The 24,543-nt window shown below is 37.8% G+C and overlaps 1 protein-coding gene across 11 annotated transcripts in view; it reads right to left on the bottom strand.

Annotated features, from left to right (window-relative positions):
* The window catches only part of DENND1A (DENN domain containing 1A), a 497,055-nt gene that overhangs the window by 406,136 nt on the left and 66,376 nt on the right, over window positions 1–24,543 (bottom strand). The window contains exon 2 of one of the 11 annotated variants that reach the window (XM_037164557.2): window positions 16,102–16,158. The exons of the other annotated variants lie outside the window; for them this stretch is intronic. Coding sequence (XP_037020452.2) covers window positions 16,102–16,110 — 9 coding nt within the window. The 5' untranslated portion in view covers window positions 16,111–16,158. The remainder of the gene's footprint in view (window positions 1–16,101; window positions 16,159–24,543) is intronic. 11 annotated transcript variants of the gene reach the window in all.

Below are 24,543 nucleotides of genomic sequence, written 5' to 3'. Positions count from 1 at the left end.
CATTGTTTTAAAGATTTTTTATTTATTATCTTTAGAGGGGAAGGGAAGAAGAGAGGGAGAGAAATATCAATGTCTGGTTGCTTCTCATGCATCCCCTGCTGGGAACTGGCCTGCAACCCAGGCATATACCCTGACTGGGAATCGAACAATCCTCTGGTTCACAGGCCTGTGCTCAATCCACTGAGCTACACCAGCCAGGGCAAGCATTTCTTTAAAGAAAACTAAATGCTCCATTATTGCCTCCAAGACATTTTCCCAAGCTGCTGACACCCATTCTATAAGGGATGCTGATCTTACTAGAAAATGTCAACAGAAAGTTTTCAGATGAAAATCAGGTTTCAAAAAATTTTTTAAAGCTATAAAAAAACAAAAACAGCTTTGATCCTGAAAAAACAAAAGGAAATCAGGATTCATATTCCTTTCTCAAATGGTCCTGAAACGCCAATAGTGCAGGTGTCCAATCCTACTACCAGGACTAACAGCCCAGTTCTTCCATGCCTAGGCAGTGACATCATTAACAGCTGCCTGGCTTGCAGCAATTACAAGACCCAATCTATTGTGAGATGCATCAGATTTCAGATACTAAACTATGGGCAAAAATGTGTCCTAGAATCAATGAAACAAGGTAAATTGGATCTAATCTACAAAATGGTACCCTTATCACATGAAAGTCTCATCTGAAAAGAAAGATGTGATCAGCTATAGTTTTTGTACCCAATTTTTCCTTGCTGTTTCCTTTTGGCATGTGACTTACAGTGACCTTCTCTGTGGAAGTAGTGGCCAAAGAAATGTGAATGCAAGTAACCTATACCAATTCATAGCCAAAGCTTAACAGGCCATCATGAGGAAGGCATGTCCCAGATGAGGGCTACCCCTTTGGCTTGGATCCCTAAGTGAGATCCAAAGCTGATCATGCAGCAGAAAAACAACCAAATGTAGTGTAGGAAAGTCACAAATTTTTGTTTTTCTCAGCCACTGAGATTCCTGGGGCCCCTTATGTTCATTTATTAAGGCAGCATAACCTAGGGAAAGTTTATTAATATCAGAAGCCCCTTGAGATGAACTACAGACTATAAAAAAGTACTTCCAAATGTCTGGGCTAGAAAGGTTCCTATAGGCAATCACGTCCCCCCTTCCCAATACCCACAACCCCTGTTGCAACACATTTCCTCCTTTTCACCATACTTACCGACGACTTGTATCAAACCGTTCCTCACATCATATTCCATGCTATGCTTGGTTCTCTTAGCTAAGGTTCTCAATGCTGCTCTCCTCTGTTCACGTGCACCTTGCCCCTCAGGCCTGGTTCGAGATAGCATCTTCCTGTGGCTGTGCATCTAATCCATTGCTGTTCTCTACCATCACCTGATATCCCAGCTAGCATGCCCCCCAAACCTTCCAACTCTGACACAAATTCTGTAAACAACCATCTCATCCATTCATCAGATGTGAGGCTCAAACATCAAATGGATTCTCTTAGTTGGAGGTCTATCGAAAAGTACCTTTAAAATTCCTCTTTCACACTGATGATGAACCAAAGCAGTATGAAAATAGATAAAAGTATGAAGTACTACTCTAGAAATAATCATTTAAGCCTAACTTAAAGACAGAAAATAATTTCTATAACTCTAACAAACCCATGATTAATTATACAGTAGGGACTGAAAATTATCTATAAGATTTAACAAGAAATCAAAACTTGTACTGTATGGCAAATACTTGGAAAATGATTTTTCTATTGAAAAACAGCTAAATGCAATTCAACTAATTGTGTGGTTGGATTCACATCCAATTATTCATGCATACAAAACTAATTATAGGTTTTCTGTAATCTACATTACATATGTATGTGTGTGGGGGGATATATATAAATAGATATACATACACACTCATACAATAATACTCATCTTATTTGGACTCATTTTCATATCACTTATATTTCCTGTGTACCTGTCATAGAATGTCAAGGTATCTGTTATCCTAGAGTCCAGTGTGTGAAAGAGAAGGCCTAGAACAGATTTAGTGCCTCGGGACAAAGATTTTGTTGTGACCTTGGACAACTTCATTAGCCTATTTAGCCATCAGTTTCCTTATAAGGAAGAAGGGGATAGTACCATCTTCCTCATTGAATGAATGTTATGATTACCAAACAGTATAATAAACTTAAACCACTTCCTGGAAAAATAACTCCTTTTAAAATGCTAGCTGGATTTCTACTTCAGTTAAAATGAGTGAGGATTTATATCAATGTTCTTATACAGAAAACAACAAAGCACATGAATAAAACATATAAAGAACACCTGTTCAAAGGCATCAGACAATTACCCTCCCCCCCAAAAAAAGTATAAAATTAAACTGAGCCAAGATTCAGGAGAAGAAATTTTTTAAAAATTATTCTAACATGAGGGGCCACATTTCATCTCAAGATGTGGGCTGATAACAGGAGAAGCAAATAAGAGGCTAAAAGCTGATCAGAGGTTTCAAATCACCAGTAACACAAAGAGAATAAAACTAGACTTTAGGGCCCACAAAAGGAAAGAAGTCCCAGGACGCACCTCAGGTTTGGGGTTTAGACCCCCAAATAAGAAAAAATTACACCCCATAAGAAAAAATGAAAAGGAAATAGATGAATCCTCATGAACACTGAAGCACATCTTCAAATCATCAAATCCTTAATTAGAAAAGAAGGAAGAATGGGGTGGAGGGATGGGAGACTGCTAGTGCTCCTAGCCTAGGGGCCAAAAATAAATGTAAATCTTTACCCTAGGCCTTCAAATATATTTATACTTTCCAATATGTAATGACTGGCTCTGCAGAAGAGTACAAAAGGTGTGATTTTTTTTTCAATAAATAGTGCTAGGTCTATTGAGATCCATATGGCAAAATAATAAGGGGAAAAGGAAGAAGCCACCATCACCCTGTATCTCATACCATTCAAAAAAATTTAATTCCAGATGTATTGCAGAGCTACATGTGGAAGGTAAAATTAAATGTTACAACTTCTAGAAAAAAATAGAGGAGAAAATCTTTTAGATCTCTGGGATAGGGAAAGAGTTTTAAAGCAGGACACAGAAACCACTAACCATAAAAAAAATTATTAATAAACTGGGCTACATGAAAAGGAAAAATTTCTATTCAGCAAAAGACCTCATCAAGGGCCCAAAGATGAGCCACAGAGAAGATAACTTCAACATGTATAACCATCACGTTATACACGTTATAATTTGGTCTTATATCCAAAATATACAAAGAAGTCTTAACAAAATAACAAGACAGTCAAATAACCAATAAATGTATTAAATGATGTTCAACTTCATTAGTAGTCAGGAAAATGCAAATTAAAACCAAAATGAAATATACTGCACAACTACCAGAATGACTAAAATTGAAAACACTTTTCATATTAATCAAACACTGGTGAGGATGTGGAGCAACAGGAACTCTCTCATACAGTAAACGGAACTGCAAACTGGTTTACACACGAGAAAACTGGCATGTTACACTTAAGTTAAACACACACACAGACTATGACCTAGCAATTTCCCTCTCAACTAAATGTGACCTGGGTGGGGGTTACATGGATGTTTTAACTTAGTGGTAATTCATCAAGCTGTTAACTTATGACTTCTACATTTTCCTATCTGCCATGCCTAAAGAAATAGGTTTTCTAGACATGAAAATAAAAATTAGTTGAAAAAAATTAGAATGTTGCATGTTTGGCAGCCAATTTTCCTTTTTAAATCCTTTGGGGGAAAATTGCAAAATTTCCTTTAATGATGAAATGAGAATTCTATTAATTCTGAATTGCCAGGATATACTCTGAACTTAAAAGTCATAATGTATGTATTTCAGAAATAGGTTAGCAGAAAAAGTCATGAGCTTTACAAGCAGTGAAGATTCCTGAATTTGCCTTATGTTTGATTTAATCAGGGTAAAAAAAAAAAAAAAACACACATTTTTCTGCACCTAAGCAAATGAGGAAAACTCACCTTTCAGACTTTAAAAAGATCATTTATATTGATAACTCACACCAATGAATCTTAAAAACCATAGTTTTAAGTAGAATACAATTGTTTGTTTTACATTATCACTGTTATTAAAAGAATGCTTGAGTTTTATATCCTTAACACAAATTAAGACATTCTGCATTCCTTTGCCAAAAGAAAAACAGATAAAGGAAATCTACCTCCCCGAAAATTTTACCAAAATTTGTACCCAAAATTTAACCAAAGAAGTTAACTCATTCAACACATAAATCATCAGTTACTGAGTTTACAACGTGCTGGGCACTTGCTAAACATTTAAGATATTCATTTTATGGTAACAATACCATTATGAGGAGGAGAGGATCATTTCCCCCATTTTACAGATGAGAAAAATGAGGCTTAGATAAGACAAGTAACTTGCACAGTTCACACAGAATCTGTTGTCCCTCTAGCTTTATGAGGGAGCATTTAATCAGTTCTTTGGTGTGAAAGATCAGTATTCTATTTTGTGTCATTTTTTTTTATCTTGAAATTTTGAACCTAAGTACTATGCAAAGCAGGGAGCATGCACATACATGTACATACATACACACTCATAAGAGTTGTGAAAACAAAAACTACTCACATCTGCAAGCCCCCCTGTATAGCACTGCACCGAAAGAGCTTAGGTTTGCTCCAGGAAACAAAACCGACTTCTCAGTGATAGACGAGCAAGCCAAAGCACTGCATATAGTAAGTCTACAAAGCATTAACTGGATTAATTAACAAGGGATTTGAGAGGCAGCTTGGAGCTAGGAAACCAAAACACTAAATTGTTTAAATACTTTGGCAAAAGATCAAGGTTTCTAGGCAGCACTGGGTCTCCTTCCATCCTTCCCATTCCATGTTTTAACACATTTAACCTGTCTGAGGTACTTTTTCATGAGATATGAATGGCACTGTCAAAATACCAAAATGAAAAGTGAATTCAAAAAATACAGCAAGCTGTTACCAATTCTGCCAACATGCAAGAGCCCAGGCAACATTAATTACAAATCAATCGCTAGGACATAAACAGCTCTTATCACTAGTAAACTCTCCCTCTAAAATAATTTGCTATAGAAAAAAGAAAAAAAGCAAATGTCTCTTCTATTATACTTGGTGACCTAATCAGGACAAAGAAATGAAATAAAACAGGAGAAAAAGCACCAAATGACAAATGTGAAAAAGGAATCCTAGCTAGATGAACGCCTGGAATGCTACAAGAACAGCACTATCATTTAGAAATAATGAAGAGGAAGTGGTCAGGGTAGGGACACTTACTGAATGGGTTTCTGGTTTCCAGGAAGTAAGAATTTTTACAATGCAACTGATTTTCACAAACACATATGGCAGCAAAATGATAAAAGAAAGCTTTCAACTATACAATCATGGAGGGAAAAATCTGTTGTCCCTCTAGCTTTATGAGGGCCAAGCACACACATCAGACTCCCCATCCCCACCACACACAAATACTCAATCGTAAAAATAAACTCGAAAATCAAAGGGTCCTTCCAAAAGTCTAGTTAATCTAGACTCTGCCCAGAAACTACTAATTTCCTTCACTCTTTATATCTTAGATCTCTGAATTTTCCTCTTAACTTCCCTAAAAGATTAGAGAAAATCTAAAATTTCTACTGCCAAAATTCTTAAACGCCACTCCTCCACAACAAACTTTGTGTATTCTGATGGAAAAAAAAAATAAGTAGAAGGAAATTACTAACTTTCCATCAAAATACATCCTGATTTCCATTAGACCCACTAGGGTTTCTATGAATATAGGGCATAAAAGTGTGGAGCACTCCAGCTAGGAAGCCTGGCAAGCAATGTGGCTGGGGACAGTTTTCTTTGCTTCCATCAATCAAATGACAAACATGCTCCATCTTACAGAGTTACAAAGATTAAAGAACCTGTATGAAGTATCCAGTAGGATACACAGTAGGTTCAGCAGTTACTATTAGTTCTTCTTGGCTTAGGCACATGATACAGATTAAGTTTCAAGGATAACACAAATTTTTTGCTGAATCAGAAATTTTATTAACAATACATAAACAAGGCACTGGTAGATTATGGTAGGTTGCTATATATCGATCACGAACAAAACTTACCCAAGTATGTCCAACACACTGTCTCCAAAGAGTTCACACCATTCTCATATCAACTGTACACTTTCAAAAAATAACTGTGAGGAAAGGCTAATGGGCACTAATTCCTCTGGGTTCACATATGAATTAACAAGGCTGAAGAAAATCTGAGAATTAGTGCAGTGAAGCTCATGTAAATTTCCTGACTTTGCGTGTTTTATTCAGGAGCTTTGGCTGCCTGTGATTTTAAAAAGTAACACATATTTTCAAATATAATTATAAGAATAAAAATATGGTTAAAAAAGGAATATAGTTTTTAAATTAAAAAGAGCATACATACATAAAATTCCCAAAAGAAAAGTGTCCCAAAAGGAAAGCAGGTAGGTAAAATGTATGTATCATACTTTGGGTTCAAGTTCTTAATACTCTGTATCACACAGGGTTTTTCCAAGTGACTTAATATCACACATTATTCATTTCAAATTTGACGAAATACTAAAATACTATTATATTCATTGGTATTTTAAAGTAATTTTAATGTCACATAAATAAAAATGTTTATTCACCATACTTTTCTAAAAAGAAGTTCTGTTTCATTTAACAGCAGCTAATTAACAAAAACAGTAACATAAAATATTTAGAAATATTTATTGCACAAAACAGGCTACAACTCTATTTCTGTTATTTTCTATAGCTCTCTTAATAAGAATTTAATGAATACCTACTATGAGTAAGACATTCTGAATACCTTGTATCACTAAATTTCTTATGCCATTAATTCTCAAAAGAACCGTAATAATTCTGTATTATTGAGGAAACTGAAATCCAAAAAAATAAGTACCTTGCTCAATTCAAGTCAGCTTACTTAGCATTGAAGAACAGGATTTAAACTCCAAATTTGGTGTAAAGTCTTTACATGCTACTGCTTTATACTCCTACATTCTCTGTAATTAAAATAAAGAGATACAACACCCTGCTACATTCACAGACACCAGTGTCTCATCAATCAACAAAGATACTCCACAATTAGCCCCCCACAACCCCCGCCTGCTCCCCAAAGGACTGAGCATCTTTCAACAAACCTGGTCGAGTTAAAGAAGGCAAAAAACACAACTTTAAAAGAGTCTTGTTGCATCAGCACAACCCAGAAGTAACCATATTCTCCTAGTCAAGGGTAAAAATATGGATACAAACACACATACATGGCTTTTCTGAACACTGAAACACTATTTTTAAACTGTCTTTCAGAACTATATAATTCTTATAAAGAAAAGCTGCAAGCATTATTTGGGAGTCCTGACCCTATCAATGCCAATTTCATCCCACACTTCAAGGTCAGAACCACTCTTCCTAGAGGCCTCCCAAGAAAAGGCAAAAATTAAGAAAGTTGAAAATCTGGTCAAATGTAAAGACCAAGAAAAACAATGTTAGTCTACTTTAAGTTCAGCTACTGTAACCTGGAGGTATAAAACATAAAAACCAATTCACCTTCTACATTATTTTGACACCATTCCCCTCTTTACCAATTGCCTATGAGTGAATTTGCCAAACAGAAACACATGTTGTGAAAAAAAAAATTTATACCCTGGCTGGTATAGCTCAGTGGATTGAATGCAGACTGTGAACCAAACGGTCCCAGTTTCGATTCCCACTCAAGGCACATGCCCAGGTTGCAGGCCAGATCCTGGGTAGGGGGAGCACAAAAGGCAACCACACACTGAAGTTTCTCTTCCTCTCTCTCTCCCTTCCCCTCTCTAAAAACAAATACATAAACTCTTTTTTAAAAATCTACTAGCTTCCTTATTCCTCATACCAAGGCTTTAGGATGGACCCAATTAATAACCCCATTTTACAAATTAAAAAAATAAACAGCTAACTCACCCAGCCTATCATTATATACCTTATAAATGGCTGCACATGAACTAGAACTTATGTTTTGAACTGAACCATACTGAAGCAAAACCTTGTTCCAAAAGAGAAGCTGAACATTCCAGAACACAACTGAAAGTCGTGCAACCTATCATCACACAGCTTATAAATGGCTATATCTGAACTAGAATTTATGTTTTCAACTGAAAGATAGTAAGACAAAACCTTGTTCCAACAGGAACGTTGGACATTCCAGAACACAGCCAAACCATTATTATCCTTAAACAACAATATCACAGACATGAATGACACAGGGGGAAGAAACAGGCCCAGCACCGAATCACCAATCAATCCACTACTCACTAACTGTATTACCTTAGGGCAAGTTACTTAATTTCTCTGTGCACTCGTTTCCAACAGCTGTGAAATGGAGACAATATTTCACATCTTATGAGCTCCAAGAAAGGTAAGAAAAGTACACACACGTGTGCATATATATGTATAATGTATGTGCATATATATGTTTTTATATATAGCAAATAAAAGTTCAACAAATGTTGCCATATCCACACTCTTATCTACCCCTTGAGTTTGCTCCATTTCAATACTCAGAAGAGAAATGAAGGTGATAATGATGACTGCTGAGGATCAAAATGCAGAATCTATTACTTTAACCAAGTCATTAGAAAACTGAAATATTGACAACTAAGGAACATCGAGATTCAGCCACCATGGGCCAAACCTTAACATTGCAAAAACTTCCTTAAACTACATTAGATATTTCTGTCAGTCATCCAATGTAGCACCCAGAAGAAAATCCAACTAAGAAAGTTTTCTTTTAAAATGTCCTTACATAGTTGCAAGCAGGATCCAGTTCTAGACTAAAGACCCTTGGGATGTCTTACCCCAGGAATCTCATTCCCATAAAGAATGGTATCACCCACTTAAAAGATTATACAGTATGAGCATGCCAATATGAGCAATTATCAATATAAATAATGTTCCAAGGAAGCCGGTAGGGGAAAAAAAGGAGAATAAGCAAAGAAAGCCAGAATGAGAAAAATGGGAGTCACCCCAGTCCATGACTTTTCCAGTTCTAGTCTGTGCTCATGAAGCCCAGCTATAATATGCTTCCTATTCTTCCCTGTACAACCCCAACCCCTCCACCTCCATCCCTGCCCTTCTTGAGCTAGTTTTAGTGAAATTCCACTGCTTGAATTAAAAAAATCCATAACAAGGACAATGCGTGGCACAGAGAAGAAATTCAATTAAACACGTTTAAAACACACACACACACACACAAAACAGGAGTACAAACCTTATAAAATACCCGATGTTAGATCAGCAGTCCCATAATTACACTTCCCTCAACAGACAGGCCAATTTCCCGTAATCTACTTACCAAATAATTGTTGAAGAAATAAACAGTATTTGACACAACATGACACTTTATTCTAATTTATCATATAATAATAATTAAGCATTCAAAGCTTACAATGAAAGGACAGCTCTGCAGTTCATATTGTTCTTTTAAATTGAATAATTTGGAATCCTGTGAAGAGTCCCACCTTACAACATATTCCCTCATTCTTGTGCAAATACAATCTGTCTATCAACATATTAGCATTTCAATCACCCTTGCTTTTTTCATAACTGGGAGAAACTGTCTTCATTTATTCCTATTGAACATATACACCTATGAATTATTTCTAAAGCTAAGCAGTAAAATTAAATTTAAATCCAAGTAAATGAGAAACTGAAACTATTTTCAAAAATAAATGTAGGACATTGCTTCCTGTTATGTACTCCCAAATATTACAAGTATGCCCTTCAATGAGTAATTTACTTTAAGCTGAAAATAACTTTTTCTGATTTAAGTTGTCATAATAGATGGTAACAAAAAACCAAAATGTTTCAAAGGTTTTTTTGTCTTTTTGGTTTTTTTAAGAATTCTATATCAATTTATATTCCTGGGGTAAATATACCCACCATTCAAATAAAAAAAATTTTAAGTCCCCTTTAAGTATCCCTTTAAGGCACTGACCATAAATTGTGTAATTTGCCTGGACATCATTAAAAAGTAAAGTTAATGAGGATTCAGCTGAAAACAGAAGGAATGTAACCTATTTTCAGGCAAAAGTTCTAACACAGCAATCAGAGGAAAAAGCTCTTTGATGTTTCTTTGTCTCTTCTCATTAATTTTTTGTCTCAAAAAAAAAAGACTATTTAAAAAATACAACAAAGTTTAAACATGATAATTATAAGAGAACTCCAATGAGGTCATTAGAATTTTTAATAAGATAAACAAGAGCTGGTCATATATACATGGGGATACTACCACCTACCTGGCAGAGTTGTTATAGGGTTTAGAGATACTTTAAGTAAAGCATGCAGCAGAGTAATCCACACACAGAAGGTACTCACTGATATTCTCTCCCCTTTAGTCCCTCTCTGGTCCCCAAGGGCCCAGTACAGTGCTGGCACAAAAATAGTGTTCAAAGAGTGGCAATTATTACTATTACATATGATGTATTCTTCTTTCCTGCTGCAAAATTCACTATATTAACCCTAACCTTCTTTTCAAGATTTATGCAAGACTTAGCACCTCCTGTCACTAGGCAGGTGGGGTATTATCCAAATAACCAGCATGAAGTAAACAGTCCCGTGTGACATTTTATCATGTGAAGTGCCTGCACAGGTATAAATATTATATCCTCTCCAGTTTTATTGCCTCATTTTACAATTATACTACTAAAGAGCAAAATAACATGCAGAATGTTAAGTGGCATTCTGCTGCTTGGAATTTCATCCCAAGGCTCTATTCAGAATAACAAATGTGGGAGCTATTTTATCTGTGCTCTATTGTGAAGACAGTCATCACCTTTACTTGAATATATATGAGGATTTGGTTTTCTGCAATCCATTATGTGGTAAGGGAAATCTTAAGCCAAGTGTGGTAATTACCAAGAAGGTGTCATGTAGGAAGCATTATACTGCTTTCCAGAGAGACCTCACCCTATGCTTTGTTATTGTTAAACAAATTCCATAATCTCAATTTTTTAAAAAGCCTAATCAGCAATAATTGGTATCGGCTAACATGATTCACCCTTAAATACCACTAGAATTCAGAATTTTTCTACGCCCAACAAAAAAAAATTGTAAATTACAACTTCCAGTCAAGATGGCAGCAAAAAAGTAAACACAGCTCACCTTCTCGCACAACCACATCAAAATTACAACTACAGTGTAGAACAGCCATCACTAAGAACCATCAGAAATTGAGCTGAATAGAAATCTGACAACTATAGAAATAAAGAAACCATTACCAATTCAGACTGGTAGGAGACACGGAATGGACTAGTCCCACATCGACATGTGGTAGATAAAACTTTGGGAGGGCTATCAGGGAGCAAGGAGTCCCAGCCCCACATTAGGCCCCCCAACCCAGGGTTCCAGTACCAGGAAGATAGGTCCCTATAACTACTGGCTACAAAAACGAGTAGGGACTGAGTCAGTGGAAGAAACTTCTAGAGTTCCAAGCAGTTCCTCTTAAAGAACCCACAAACAGATACTCAGAGTCACTCCCTCTGAGCTCCAGCAGTGGGGCAGCAGCTTGAAAGGCACCAGTACCATACAGGGAGGAAACAAGCTGTTTGCCATCAAGATGGGAGCTGGGAGACAGCTTTCTTCCAAACAGAAAAGGGGAGAAGAGGATTTTCTGAATCTTCCCCCAACACAGCCACAGAGCCTGTGGGAAGGTGCCATTTCAGAGATTCCATGAACTACTTAACATTGTTTGCTGCCCCTCAACCCAGATCCTCTGAGACTCCACCCACCCAATTTATGGGCCACCCAAGTTGTTCACAGTGACTTTTCCATATGAATGGCTGGTCTTGGCTCATGCGTCACAAATTCCTACATCCCACCAAATAAGCAACTGCCAGCCTCCAGACCCCCTAAACCTGCAGCCCCCATACCTCTTGCTAAGTGGCCCCTGGCCTGGCACTAACAGCAGCCAATCTAGATTCACAGCTTGGCTTTGCCTGGAAATCTCCAAGCCCGGCACAAGTAGCAGCCATCTCAGATTGCTTTATAGCTCATGCTGGGTGATCCTGGACAGCACACAGGTGGAGGCTGACCTTGGCCTGCACCAGCTGGAAACCCCAGAGCTTGCGTACCCAGTGGACAGCTACAGACCATGTTGGAGCACCACTACCCTGACCCTACACAGCTGATCCTCCACAGAGAGCAGAGGTTTGTGGTCAGTCATCACAACCAGTCCTTGCAGCTGGCTGGCCTGGGTAAATCCCTCCCATTCACCTGCCAACAGCAAGCAAGGCTCACCTACAAGAGGAGAATGTTCTCAATCCACATGAAAGACACACCTCAAGTACCTACCTACGACATTAGTCCATGCTACCAAGACAGGGAGTCATAGCAGCTCTACCTAATACGTAGAAACAGACCTGGCTGGTATGACTCACTGATTTGAGCAACGGCCTGTGAACCAAAGGTCACAGTGTCAATTTTCAGTCAGGGTACGTGCCTGGGTTGTGGTCCGGGTCCCCAGTTGGGGGCATGTGAGAGGCAACCCATCAATGTTTCTCTCACACACATTGATGTTTCTTTACTTCTTTTTTGTTCTCCCTTCCATTCTAAAAATTAATAAATTAAATATTTTTTAAAAGCAAGAAAAAACTGTGTTAATGTTATAAAAATAAATAAATAAAATCTTTAAAAAACACACACACAGAGAGGCTGCCAAAATGAGGAGACAAAGAAACATGGCCCAAATGAAAGAACAGATCAAAACTCCAGGAAAAAAAACTAAACAAAATGGAGATAAGCACTCTGTCAGATGCAGAGTTCAAAACATTAGTATGGTGATAAGGATGCTCAGAGAACACACCAAATGTGGCAAAAGCATAAAGGAAGAAATGAAAGCTATGCTAACTAAAATAAAGAAAAATCCACAGGGAACCAACAGTGAAAGGAAGGAAGCCAGGGCTCAAATCAATGATTTGGAACATAAGGAAGAAATGAACAATTGACCAGAACAGAATGAAGAAATAAGAATTCAAAAACACAAGGAGAAGAGTTCCAGCCAAAATGGAGGCGTAGGTAGAAACCCTTAATTTTCTTGCACAATGAAAAGGAGGATAACAACCAATCTAAAATTAATAAACAACCAAAGGCACCAGAAAATCATACTGCATGGAACTCTGACAACCAAGGAATTAAAAAATCAACGAGAATAACCGGTAAGGCAATGGACCACACGGGCCACTCAAAAAAACAGCAGCAAGACAGCGGACCAAGCGGGCATGGCTGATTGAAGGCGAAACTGAGACTCACAACTGTGGACTACGGGGGCTGCTGCAGTGGGAGAAACTCCCAGTCTCACACGACTTTGTTGGGAAGCGGGGCCAGAGATCAACAGGCGAGCTGCATTGTTCCCTTTCTGGCCCCTCCCCCACAGACAGTACCAAAACACAGCAAGGAGGGTTGCCCAGTCCAGGTGAATACCTAAGGCCCCATCCCATTATAACTTATCAGGTGCACTAAGACAGAGAAATATGGCCCAAATGAAAGAACAGAGCAAAACCTCCAAAAGAGAACTAAGCGAAGAGGAGACAGCCAACCTATCTCATAGAGAATTTAAGGCCCTGGTAATCAAAATGCTCACAGAATTGATTGAGCTTGGTTAAAAAAATGAAAAAGCAAATGAAGAATACCCAAAGTGAAATAAAGCAAAATATTCAGGGAACCAACCAACAGTGACAGAAAGAAAACCAGGAGTCAAAGCTATGATTTGGAACAAAAGGAAAAAATAAATATCCATCTGGAACAAAATGAAGAAACAAGAATTCAAAAAAGTGAAGAGAGTCTTACAAACCTTTGGGACAACCCGAAGCGTTCCAATATCTGAATTATAAGGCTGCAAGAAGGAAAAGAACAACAGCAAAAAGCTGAAAACTTATTTGAATAAATAATGAAGGAAAATTTCTCCAATCTAGCATAGGAAATAGACATCAGGGAAGTCCAGGAAGCCCCCAGAGTCCCAAAGAAGTTGGACCCAAAGAAGAACACACCAAGGCACATCATAATTACATTACCCAAGATTAAATATAAAGAGAGAATCCTGAAAGAAGAGAAAAGGAGAGAGTTGCCTACAAAGGAGTTCCCGTAAGGCTATCAGCTGATTTCTTAAAGGAAATTATACAGGAAAGAAGGGGTTGAAAAAAGGTATCTGAGGTCATGAAAGGCAAGAACCTATATCCAAAATTACTCTATACAGCAAACCTTTCATTTAGAATGTAAGGGCAGATATAAAATGCTTCCCAGATAAGGTCAAGTTAAAGAAGTTCATCATCACCAAGCCATTATTATATGAAATGTTAAAGGAATTTTTCTGAGAAAAACAAGATAAAAAATATGAACAGTAAAATGACAACAAACTCATAAGTATAACAAATGAACATAAAAGAAAAGAAAAACAATGAAAAAAAAAAACAAGCAAATAACCAAAACAGGAACAAAATCACAGAAATGGACATCACACAAAGGGATTTCAGTGCAGACTGGGGAGGGAGGAATTAGGAGGGAAAAAGTACAGGGAAGAAGCAGCATTAGTAGGCATAAAATAGACGAGGAGAGATAAACATAGTATAGGAAACAGGACTCGTAGAACTTATATGTACAACCCATGGACATGAACTAGGGGGCAGGGGATGGTGGATGGTTGTGGAGGAAGGTTGCAGGGGAAGGGTGGAGGGGGGATATAAGGGGGAAAATTGGGAAAATTGCAACAGCATAATCAATGAAAAATAATTTTAGAAAAAACACAAGGAGAGAATGAGAAAATTCTGGGACATTCCTAAAAGTATCAACATCCGAATCATAGGGGTTCCAGAAGGAGAAGAGGAAGAGCAAGTAATTAAAAACTTATTTGAAAAACTAATAAAGGAAACTACCCTAATTTAGTGAAGGAAATAGACATACAAGTCCAGAAAGCACAAAGTATCCTGAACAAGTTGGACCCAAAGCAGATCACACCAAGACATATCATAATTAAAATGCCAAAGGTTAAATAAAGATAAAGAGAGAATCTTAAAAGCAGCAAGAGAAAAGCAGTTACCTACAAAGGAGTTCCCATAAGACTATCAGCTGATTTCTCAAAAGAAACTTTGCAGGCAAGAAGGGACTGGCAAGAAGTATTCAAAGTGAGGAAAAGCAAGGATCTACATGCAAGATTACTCTATCCAGCAAAACTACCATTTAGAATGGAAGGGCAGATAAAGTGCTTCCCAGAGAAGGTAAAGCTAAAGCAGTTCATCATCACCAAGCCCTTATTATAGAAAACGTTAAAAAGACTTATTGAAGAAAAAGATTAAAAATGTGAACATTAAAATAACAACAAACTCACAACTATTAACAACTGAATCTAAAAACCAAAAACAAACTAAGCAAACAACTAGAACAGGAACTGAATCATAGATATGGAGATCATCTGGAGGGTTATCAGTGGGGAGGTGAAAAAGGGATAATGGGGGAAAACATTCAGGGATTAAGAAGCCTAATTGTTAGGCACAAAATAGACAGAGGAATGGTAAGAATAAGATAAGAAATGGAGAAGCCAAAGAACTTATATGTACGACCCATGGACATGAACTAAGGGGGGAGGATTGCTGGAAGGAAGGGTGGTGAAGGGCGAAGAGGGGCAAAGGGGAAAAAACTGGGACAACTGTAATAGTACAATCAATAAAATACACTTCAAAATAAAAATAAAAAATATAATCAGTGTTTTTAAAAAGATCTGAAAGAAAGTTACCTAGTTTTAAAAAATTAGTAAGTAAAGACTTTAGGATAGTGGTAGTTGAGATGGGAAGAGATACCTAGTGTTTATAGACATTTAGGTAAACCAATCAAATTTTTCTGATAAATTAAATTTGGAGAGCGAATGGGAAGGTGAGTGATCAGGATGATGCAGTAGGTTTCTGGCCTGCATAACTGAATTTTAAAAAATGTGTTGCTCATTGGAAGTGGACCAGATCTTCATTGGATCATGAGTTAGAATTTAGACATTCTGAATTCCAGATGCCTTTAACCAAGTGGGTTGGGAGCTCAAAAGAAGGGTTTCTTACCTCATTCATTTGTTCAACATGCAATCTAAGAAACAATTATGTACCAGGATGCTCCTCCTGAGGGAAAAGGAGAGGAACAGGATGCTGAGCTACTCTGTGAAAAAAACAAGTACAACAATGACAGAGATGCGGAAGTTCACTGACTTCAAAGGAAGGAGAAACAAATTCTGTCTCAACAATGAGGAAAGACCATAAGGAAAAAACTTACCTTAAAGTTCAAAGAGCAATTCCTCAAATGTCTTTCAGAGGCACAGAAAGACATTTTAGATAAATGAACAGCATTTGAAAATGGCAATTAGTATGCAGTGGCTGCAAGTACAAAATGTGTGAGTAGTGAAAAAAAAAAAACCACAAGGACCAAATTTACAGAAATAAAAACTATTATGAGAAAATTCTATGAACAAATGTATACCAACCAATTAGATAACCTAGATGAAATGGACAAATTCCTAGAAAAACCCAAACTCCCAAAACTAGTCAAGAAAAAATAAAAAATCTGAATAGACCTACAACGAGATTGAATGACTAATTTTACAACTTCCCAACAATAACAAAAAAAGCCTAGATTTACATGATTTCACTGGTGAATTCTATCATTTAAAGATTAATACCAATTTTTTCATATACTTGGAAAACACAGAATATGAAGAAAAACTTCCCAACTCATTCTACAAGAATATTAATACAAATATCAAAACCAAAAACATACATCACCAAAAACTACAGAAATGCAAAAATGTTCAATAAGCTATTAGCAAACCAAATCTAGCAACACATAAAGAAAAATTACACACCATGGCCAAGTGAGATTTATTCCAAGAATGCAAAGTTACTTTAACATATAAAAATAGTTTAATGTAATAAACCATATCGGAAAAATAAAGAACAAAATAATATGATCACCTCAACAGACACAGAAAATACATTTATTTAAAATCCAACATTCTTTCATGATAAAAACCACTGAGAAAACTAGGAATGAAAGGAACTTCATCGAACTAATAATGAGCACTCATAAAGACCTACAACTAATATGATACTTGAGATGAAAGACTGTTTCTCTTCTTTAAGATGAGGAACAAGACAGGTATATTCATTCCTGTTACTTCTATTCAATATTATATTGGAGTTTCTAGCCAGCACAAGAAAAGAAGCTGAAGCAACCCAGATTGAAAAGAAAGAAGTAAAACTATCTCTAAGATTACCTAAATAAACTCAAAGACAGAGATTGGAAGACAATATTGCTAAGATAGCAATGCTTCCCAAATGGATCTACAAATTGAACTCACTCCCTATCAAAATACCAGCTGGGTTGGTGGTTTTTTTGTTGGTTTTTTTGGAAGATATCGACAGGCTGATCCTACAATTCATAGGCAAATGCAAGGGACCAAGAATAGCCAAAACAACCTTGAAAAAAAGGACAAAATTGAAAGAGTCACCCTTCTCTAAATCAAAATTTACTACAAAGCTATAGTAATCAAGACAGTGTAGTGCTAGCATAAAAACATGAACAGAATTAAAATTCCAGAAATAAACAATTGTCAACTGTATTTGTCAACAGATTTTAAACAAAGGAGGCAAGACAATTCAATGGAAAAAGAATAATCTTTTCAACAAGTAGTGCTGGGACAATTGCAAATCCAAATGTTAAAGAAGTTATACTCTTTATACCATACACAAAAATCAACTAAAAATAGACCACAGACAAGAAGTATAAAAAGTAAAACTGTAGGGACTTCTGCCAAGATGGAGGCATAGGTGGAGATGCAGTGCTTTCTCCCACAACCAAGTTGAGAGACAACAAAATATTACCAACAGAAAACACAGCCAGACACAGAAAATTGAACTTTTCAGGAGTCTGATAACAACAAATTCTTCAGCATGACTGGTAAGAGGGGCGAAGCCAGCAGCTGGCTGGCTGAGCAGGGTTGCACAGGAAAACTCGCTCAGACGGACTCAGGCTCGTGGATCCCAGGTGTGGGGTTGTAACGGGCAGACCCAGTGAGGGACTGGCGTACCCAGCGAGGGTGCAGGGCAGCGGGTTGACTATGGTCCCACATTCATGCGCAGATAGACCAGTGAGGGAGTGGGCAGTGAGACGAGGGGACCCAGCAGGCCCCAGCAGTGAGAGGCAGCAGAGGGGGCCGCCATTTCCAAGCTCTGACCCCGCCCCCACATACAGCATCACAACCCAGAAAAGGATGAAGAAACAAGAATTCAAAAAAATTAGGAGAGGCTTAGGAACCTCCAGAACATCTTTAAACGTTCCAACATCCGAATTATAGGGGTACCAGAAGGGGAAGAGGAACAGCCACGAGTGGAAAACTTATTTGAACAAATAATAAAGGAGAATTTCCCCAATCTGGCAAAGGAAATAGACTTCCAGGAAATCCAGGAAGCTCAGAGAGTCCCAAAGAAGTTGGACCCAAGAAGGAGCACACCAAGGCACATCATAATTGCATTAGCCAGGATTAAAATGAAGGAGAGAATCCTGGAAGCAGCAAGAGATAAGAGGACAGTCACCTACAAAGGAGTTCCCATCAGACTGTCAGTAGATTTCTCAAAAGACACCTTACAGGCAAGAAGGGGCTGGAAAGAAATATTCCAAGTCATGAAATCCAAAGACCTACATCCAAGACTGATCTATCCAGCAAAGCTTTCATTTAGAATGGAAGGACAGATAAAGTGCTTCTCAGATAAGATCAAATTCAAGGAGTTCATCATCACCAAGCCGTTATTATATGAAATGTTAAAGGGACTTACCTAAGAAAAAGAAGATAAAAAAGATGAACAGTGAAAGGACAGCAAACTCACAGTTATTAAGAACCACACCTAAAACAAAAGCAAACTAAGAGGAGAGCTAGATCAGGAATGGAAACACAGAAATGGAGATCACATAGAGGGTTAGCAACAGGGGAGTGGGAGAAGGAAAAGGGGGGAGAAGGTACAGAAAATAGGTAGCATAGACAGTAGGTAGAAAATAGATGGGGGGAGGGCAAGAATGGTATGGAAAACATAAAATCTAAAGAACTTGTGACACATGGACATAAACTAAAGGGGGAAATTGTAGGGGAGGGGGTGTGCAGGGGGTGGGGAAAGAAGGGGGAAATGGGACAACTGTAATGGCATAATCAATAAAATATATTAAAAAATTAAATTAAATTAAATGTAATAAAAAAATAATCAAAATGGAAAGTGACTTCCAAACAGCAACAGTAGAAGCCAGAAGACAATTAAATGACATCTCCAATGTGCCTGAAGAAAGTAACTACCAATCCAGAAAGAAAAAGTAAAACTTTTCAGATAAACAAAACATATACTTGTCAGCAACAAGGGATATTATTCAAACAAGAATAAAATTATCACAGATAGAAAATGTCTGATATGCCAGAAGACCTGAACAAATAAAGTAAACAATGTGTAGGTAAATCTAAACAACTGGCTCTATTTTAAAAAAATATCTTATAGACTTAATGTAAAATACACAACAATAAAAGCATATAAGCTAGGAGAGGGGTGATTAGTTAAAGGTATTGTTCAGGAGGAAGGTAAAGATGCCAATTAGCTTTGCTAAATTACATAAGAGCATGCTAAAATTTCTCAGGCTACTCATTTGTATTAGTTAATATCATGGACTCTCAAGGCACACTACCTGGGAAGTTCAGCAGTGTAGTAGTAGCTCTACTACCTGACAGCTGTATGGGCTTGGGCAGATTATAGAACCCCTCCATATCACAGTTTCCCCATTTGTAAAATTGAGACAGCAATAATATCTCCTAGGGTTTTTGTAAGGATTAAATAAATTATAGATAAAGCATGTAGAACAAGGACAGGTACATAGTAAGATGTATGTGAGTCACAGTCACCATTATCTTTAGAGTAGCCAAAAGAAAAAATTGTATTTAAGTTTCAAATACAAGAGGGGAAAAAATGAATGAAAATGCCTGATTAATCCAAAAGAAAACAAGAAAAGGAAGGAAAAACAAAACTTAAAAAGCAGACTGAATTTTAAAAGATCCAGCTACATGTTTCTTGTGAAAGACATACTTCAATATGAAGTTGAAAAAAAAACAAAAAATGGAAATGTACAATTTGATAAGTTTTGACATATGTATTCACCACCAAACCACAACCACAATCAATCACCCTCTAAAAGTCTCCTCCTGCTTCTTTGTAATCTATCCCTCCCTCTCTACTACCCATCACCCATCCCCTAGGAAGCCAGTGATGTGGTTTCTGTCATTAAAAATTAATTTGGACTTTCTAGGACTTTATGTAAATAGACTCAAACAGTATATACTCTTTTTTTTCTGGCTTCTTTTACTCAGCATTATCATGCTGAGATCTGTCCATGTTTTGAGTATATCAATACTCTGTTCCTTTTTATTACTATTGTATATATATAATTCAATTTATTTATCCATTTCTAGCCTCCCCTGACAACAAATGATGTTAAAATTAAGAAATGGCAGCCCTGGCTGGTGTAGTTCAGTGGATTGAGCACGGGCCTGTGAACCAGACAATCGCGGTTCGATTCCCAGTCAGGGCACATGCCTGGGTTACAAGCTGGTTCCCTGCAGGCCAGTTCCCAGCAGGGGACGCATGAAAGGCAACCATACATTGATGTTTCTCCTCCTCTCTCCTTCCCTTCCCCTCTAAAGATAAATAAATAAAAATCTAAAAAAAAATCCCCCCCCCAAAAAAAGAAATGGCTTCTGGGTAAAGATCAAATCCAGGGCACTCCTAGGATAACATTGTCTAAAGATGAAGCCAAGGGCATAATTTTAAAATTCTTTGTAAGATCTCTTAAAGATCCAAGATGGTACCATAAAGAACCATTCAGTTAAACAACAGGGCTTTTAAGAAACTTAATAGTGTAGTTTCTTCAGTAGTGTAATTAGAAACCCAAAGTAGAAAAGGGCTCATCGCAAAGACATTTGTGGATATAAATTTTATGTGAGAGAGTAACTCCAATAGATTCACAAGAGAACCACAGATTGTTAAAGGAATTATATTGTGTGAAACACTGCCAGCTTTAACTAAAAAGAACAGAGAAAATACAAAAGGGAAAAATAGGGGGGCATTTCTATCACCAAACCCTACAGGCCATTAGCAGGCTTCGAAAACTGGGTTGCGCACACATGTTACCTTTTATCTGAAAAGGAAAGATGACTAGAACCCAAAAGCCTAGAAGGTAGAACTAAGAGCCATGGAGAATCATTTTCACTCCCTTAAAAACTTCTACTAAACATTTGCCCAGATGTATTTCAGAACTGCTATGTGCCCCTATCCACTTTTTTGAAAAGTAGTATCTATAGTGTTTGTCATAGGCCTGTATCAGCAGTATTTGTTAGGGAAGGATTGGGTGGGGTGACCCATAACCTCTTTCATTTACAGATTAAGTAGACCTGTGCTTGAGAAGCTGTACTTAGGGAACTATATCTAAGGTGCCCCATTCTTACCTAGGCCTGACACAGTTGGGGGCATTGAGGAGTCTGAGCTGAATGCCAAAACAGGATGAAATTTTAGGAGCGCCTTGGGAGAGACTGAGTGAGTGCATGTAACATTTCCACAGCAACGGGTACAACATTGCTTGCTCCCTGCTCCCTGGCTGAGCTCCCACGGCACTTTGTGCATGTCTCTAATATATTTATCCTAAATATCTACAGTTACTGGTTTACTATTTGTTTCCTTCACCAGATTTAAACTCCTTAAAAACAAGTGTTTGTTTTATTTAGATCCACAGCATTGCATGGTCCCTCAAATACTCATTGGAATTTATAAATTGGTATACAAAGAAAGCCCAGGATGTTAGAGACTCAGGCCACGCACATCCATGCTAACAGAGACAACACCACATTCCCAGTGTACCTGTCAGATATCCCTCAGGGAATTGGTTGGAAACACTACGCAATTAAAAACAAGAATGTTCACTTTACAGACAACAGCACTGTATGGAATACAGAAATCAGGACTAGTTCTCAAGATCATCCATAAAACTTCCCCCTATCAACCAGTATTTTAATAGCTTGACACAGCTCAAAGCATTATCTGATCAGAGTACAACTGGTTTAAAAAAGAGAACATTATGCTTAGTGAAGTAGGCCAGGTGGTGAAAGACAAATACCATATGATCTCACCTGTAAGTGGAACCTAATCAACAAAACAAGCAAGCAAAATATAACCAGAGACACTGAAATAAAGAACAAACTGACAGTGACCAGAGGGGAGGTGGGAGGGGATAACAGGGAAGAGTTCTCAAGGAACATGCATAAAGGACCCACAGCAGGTAGGGTCCAGGGTGGGAGGTGAGGATGGCTGAGGTGGGTGAGAGTGGTGAGGGGAAAATGGAGACAACTGTACTTGAACAACAATTTTTTAAAAAAGTTTTAAATGCCAAAAAACTGAAAATTAAAAAATTTTTAAAGCCTTACAAAGATTTTTTTCATTTTAAATTTTATTATAAATAATTAGTATTAGGTTATTAACAGGGCAGGGTATAGCTGACTCCCCAGCTGTCATGTAGGATAATAGGAGAGAGGGAAGAAAGGAGAGAGGGAAAGAAGGGGAGGACATATTTCACTTATAGGGGTGTCCAACCTGTGGCCCATGGGACACATGCAGCTCAGGATGGCTATGAATGCAGCCCAACACAAAATCGCAAATTTATTTAAAACACTGTGAAATATTTTTGTGATTATATGTCTCAATGTATTTAATGTGTGAATCAAGACAACTCCTTGCAGTGTGGCCCAGAGACACCAGAAGGTTGGACACTCCTGATGAAACAACACCATGTAAAAGTCCTTTAATGAAGACATAATGAAATTATGACCTCCAGCTAGTTTACTCTGCTAACACGTGGGTTTTGGGAAACAGCCTTCTGTGAGGTTTTCCAAGAGATTTCCTTTCTGACACAGTAGGAGCTCAATGACAGAGTAAAGAAACTGTTCAGCATCACTTGAACAACTTGGAGACATCTTTCTGTCTTGAGATGTCAGTGTCTCAAAAGACTTCTGTTCCTCTCATGGGGCTGGAAAATTTCTCAGATTAAAAATCACCTCTTTTAGATAATCATTACAATACCCCTAAATGAGCAACTTCTAAGATATTTTCATGGAAAAAAATTTAAGTATTACCTTCCTTCAAAAAGTCACTTGTATTGTCTGAGCATATAAGATGCAAGAAAAGGGAAACCTTGGGTAAAACAAATATTAATTAGGCAGCCATAACTCAGGCAGATGAAAATATTTGCACACTAGTTTTCAATATGTTACATTATCTTAAGCCTATCATTCTTAGTAATTTTATTCTGACAAACCAACCTTCCTGGTTTCGGTTAACACAATGGCAAGTACCGAACACTCATCCCAGCCCTCAGCTAACTCTCCTGACCAAGAGCCTGAGGCTCTTCCTTGATCCCAATCACAGCATTCCTAAAGAAGTACTGCAAATTATAGGACTCTTGAGGTTTAATAAGTGTCAGATCAAAAATTAAAATTCAGACTTCCGCCAAGATGGAGGTGTAGGTGGAAACATCGTGCCTTCTCACACAACCAAGTTGAAAGACAACAAAATTTTAGTAACAGAAAACGCAGCCAAAACACAGAAAAATTGAACTTTTCAGAAGTCTGATAATAATGAATTCTTCAGCCATACCGGTAAGAGGGGCGAAGCCAGCAGCTGGCGGAGCAGGGTTGCACAGGAAAACTCGGTCAGACCAACTCAGGCTCGCGGACAGGTGGCAGTTAGCAGATCCCAGGCATGGGGTTTCCACAGGCGGACCCAGTGAGGGCGCAAAGCAGCAGGCTGACCGTGGTCACACATTCACGCACAGATAAACCAGGCGAAGGAGCGAGCAGTGAGACAGACCGTGCAGGCCCCAGCAGAGGGGACCGTCATTGCCCTGCTCTGGCCCCATCCCCACATACAACGTCACAACCCAGTGATTGAGTCGCCCCACCCTGGTGAATACCTAAAGCTCCATACCGCATACGTAACAGGCCCGAACAGATCAAACATGGCTCAAGAAGAACTCAAAGCCCCAGAGCCCATAACTTTAAGCGACAAAGAAATAAAAACACTGGTGATCAGGATGCTCACAGAACTGGTTGATTTTAGTCACAAATTAGAGGAACATATGAAGGCTAAACTAATTGAAATGAAGGGAAATGCACAGGAAACCAATAGTAATGGAAAGGAAACTGGGACTCAAATCAAGGGAGTGGACCAGAAGGAAGAAAGAAACATCCAATCAGAAAAGAATGAAGAAACAAGAATTCAAAAAAATTAGGAGAGGCTTAGGAACCTTCAGGATATCTTTAAACGTTTCAACATCCGAATTATAGGGGTACCAGAAGGGGAAGAGGAACAGCCACGAGTGGAAAACTTATTTGAACAAATAATAAAGGAGAACTTCCCCAATCTGGCAAAGGAAATAGA

Source organism: Artibeus jamaicensis, unplaced genomic scaffold, assembly GCF_021234435.1.
Source record: "Artibeus jamaicensis isolate MK-2021 breed Jamaican fruit bat unplaced genomic scaffold, CSHL_Jam_final contig_471, whole genome shotgun sequence".
Lineage (NCBI taxonomy): Eukaryota > Metazoa > Chordata > Mammalia > Chiroptera > Phyllostomidae > Artibeus > Artibeus jamaicensis.
Note: the sequence above shows the minus strand (reverse complement) of the source record. Positions and strands in the feature narration are given on the sequence as shown.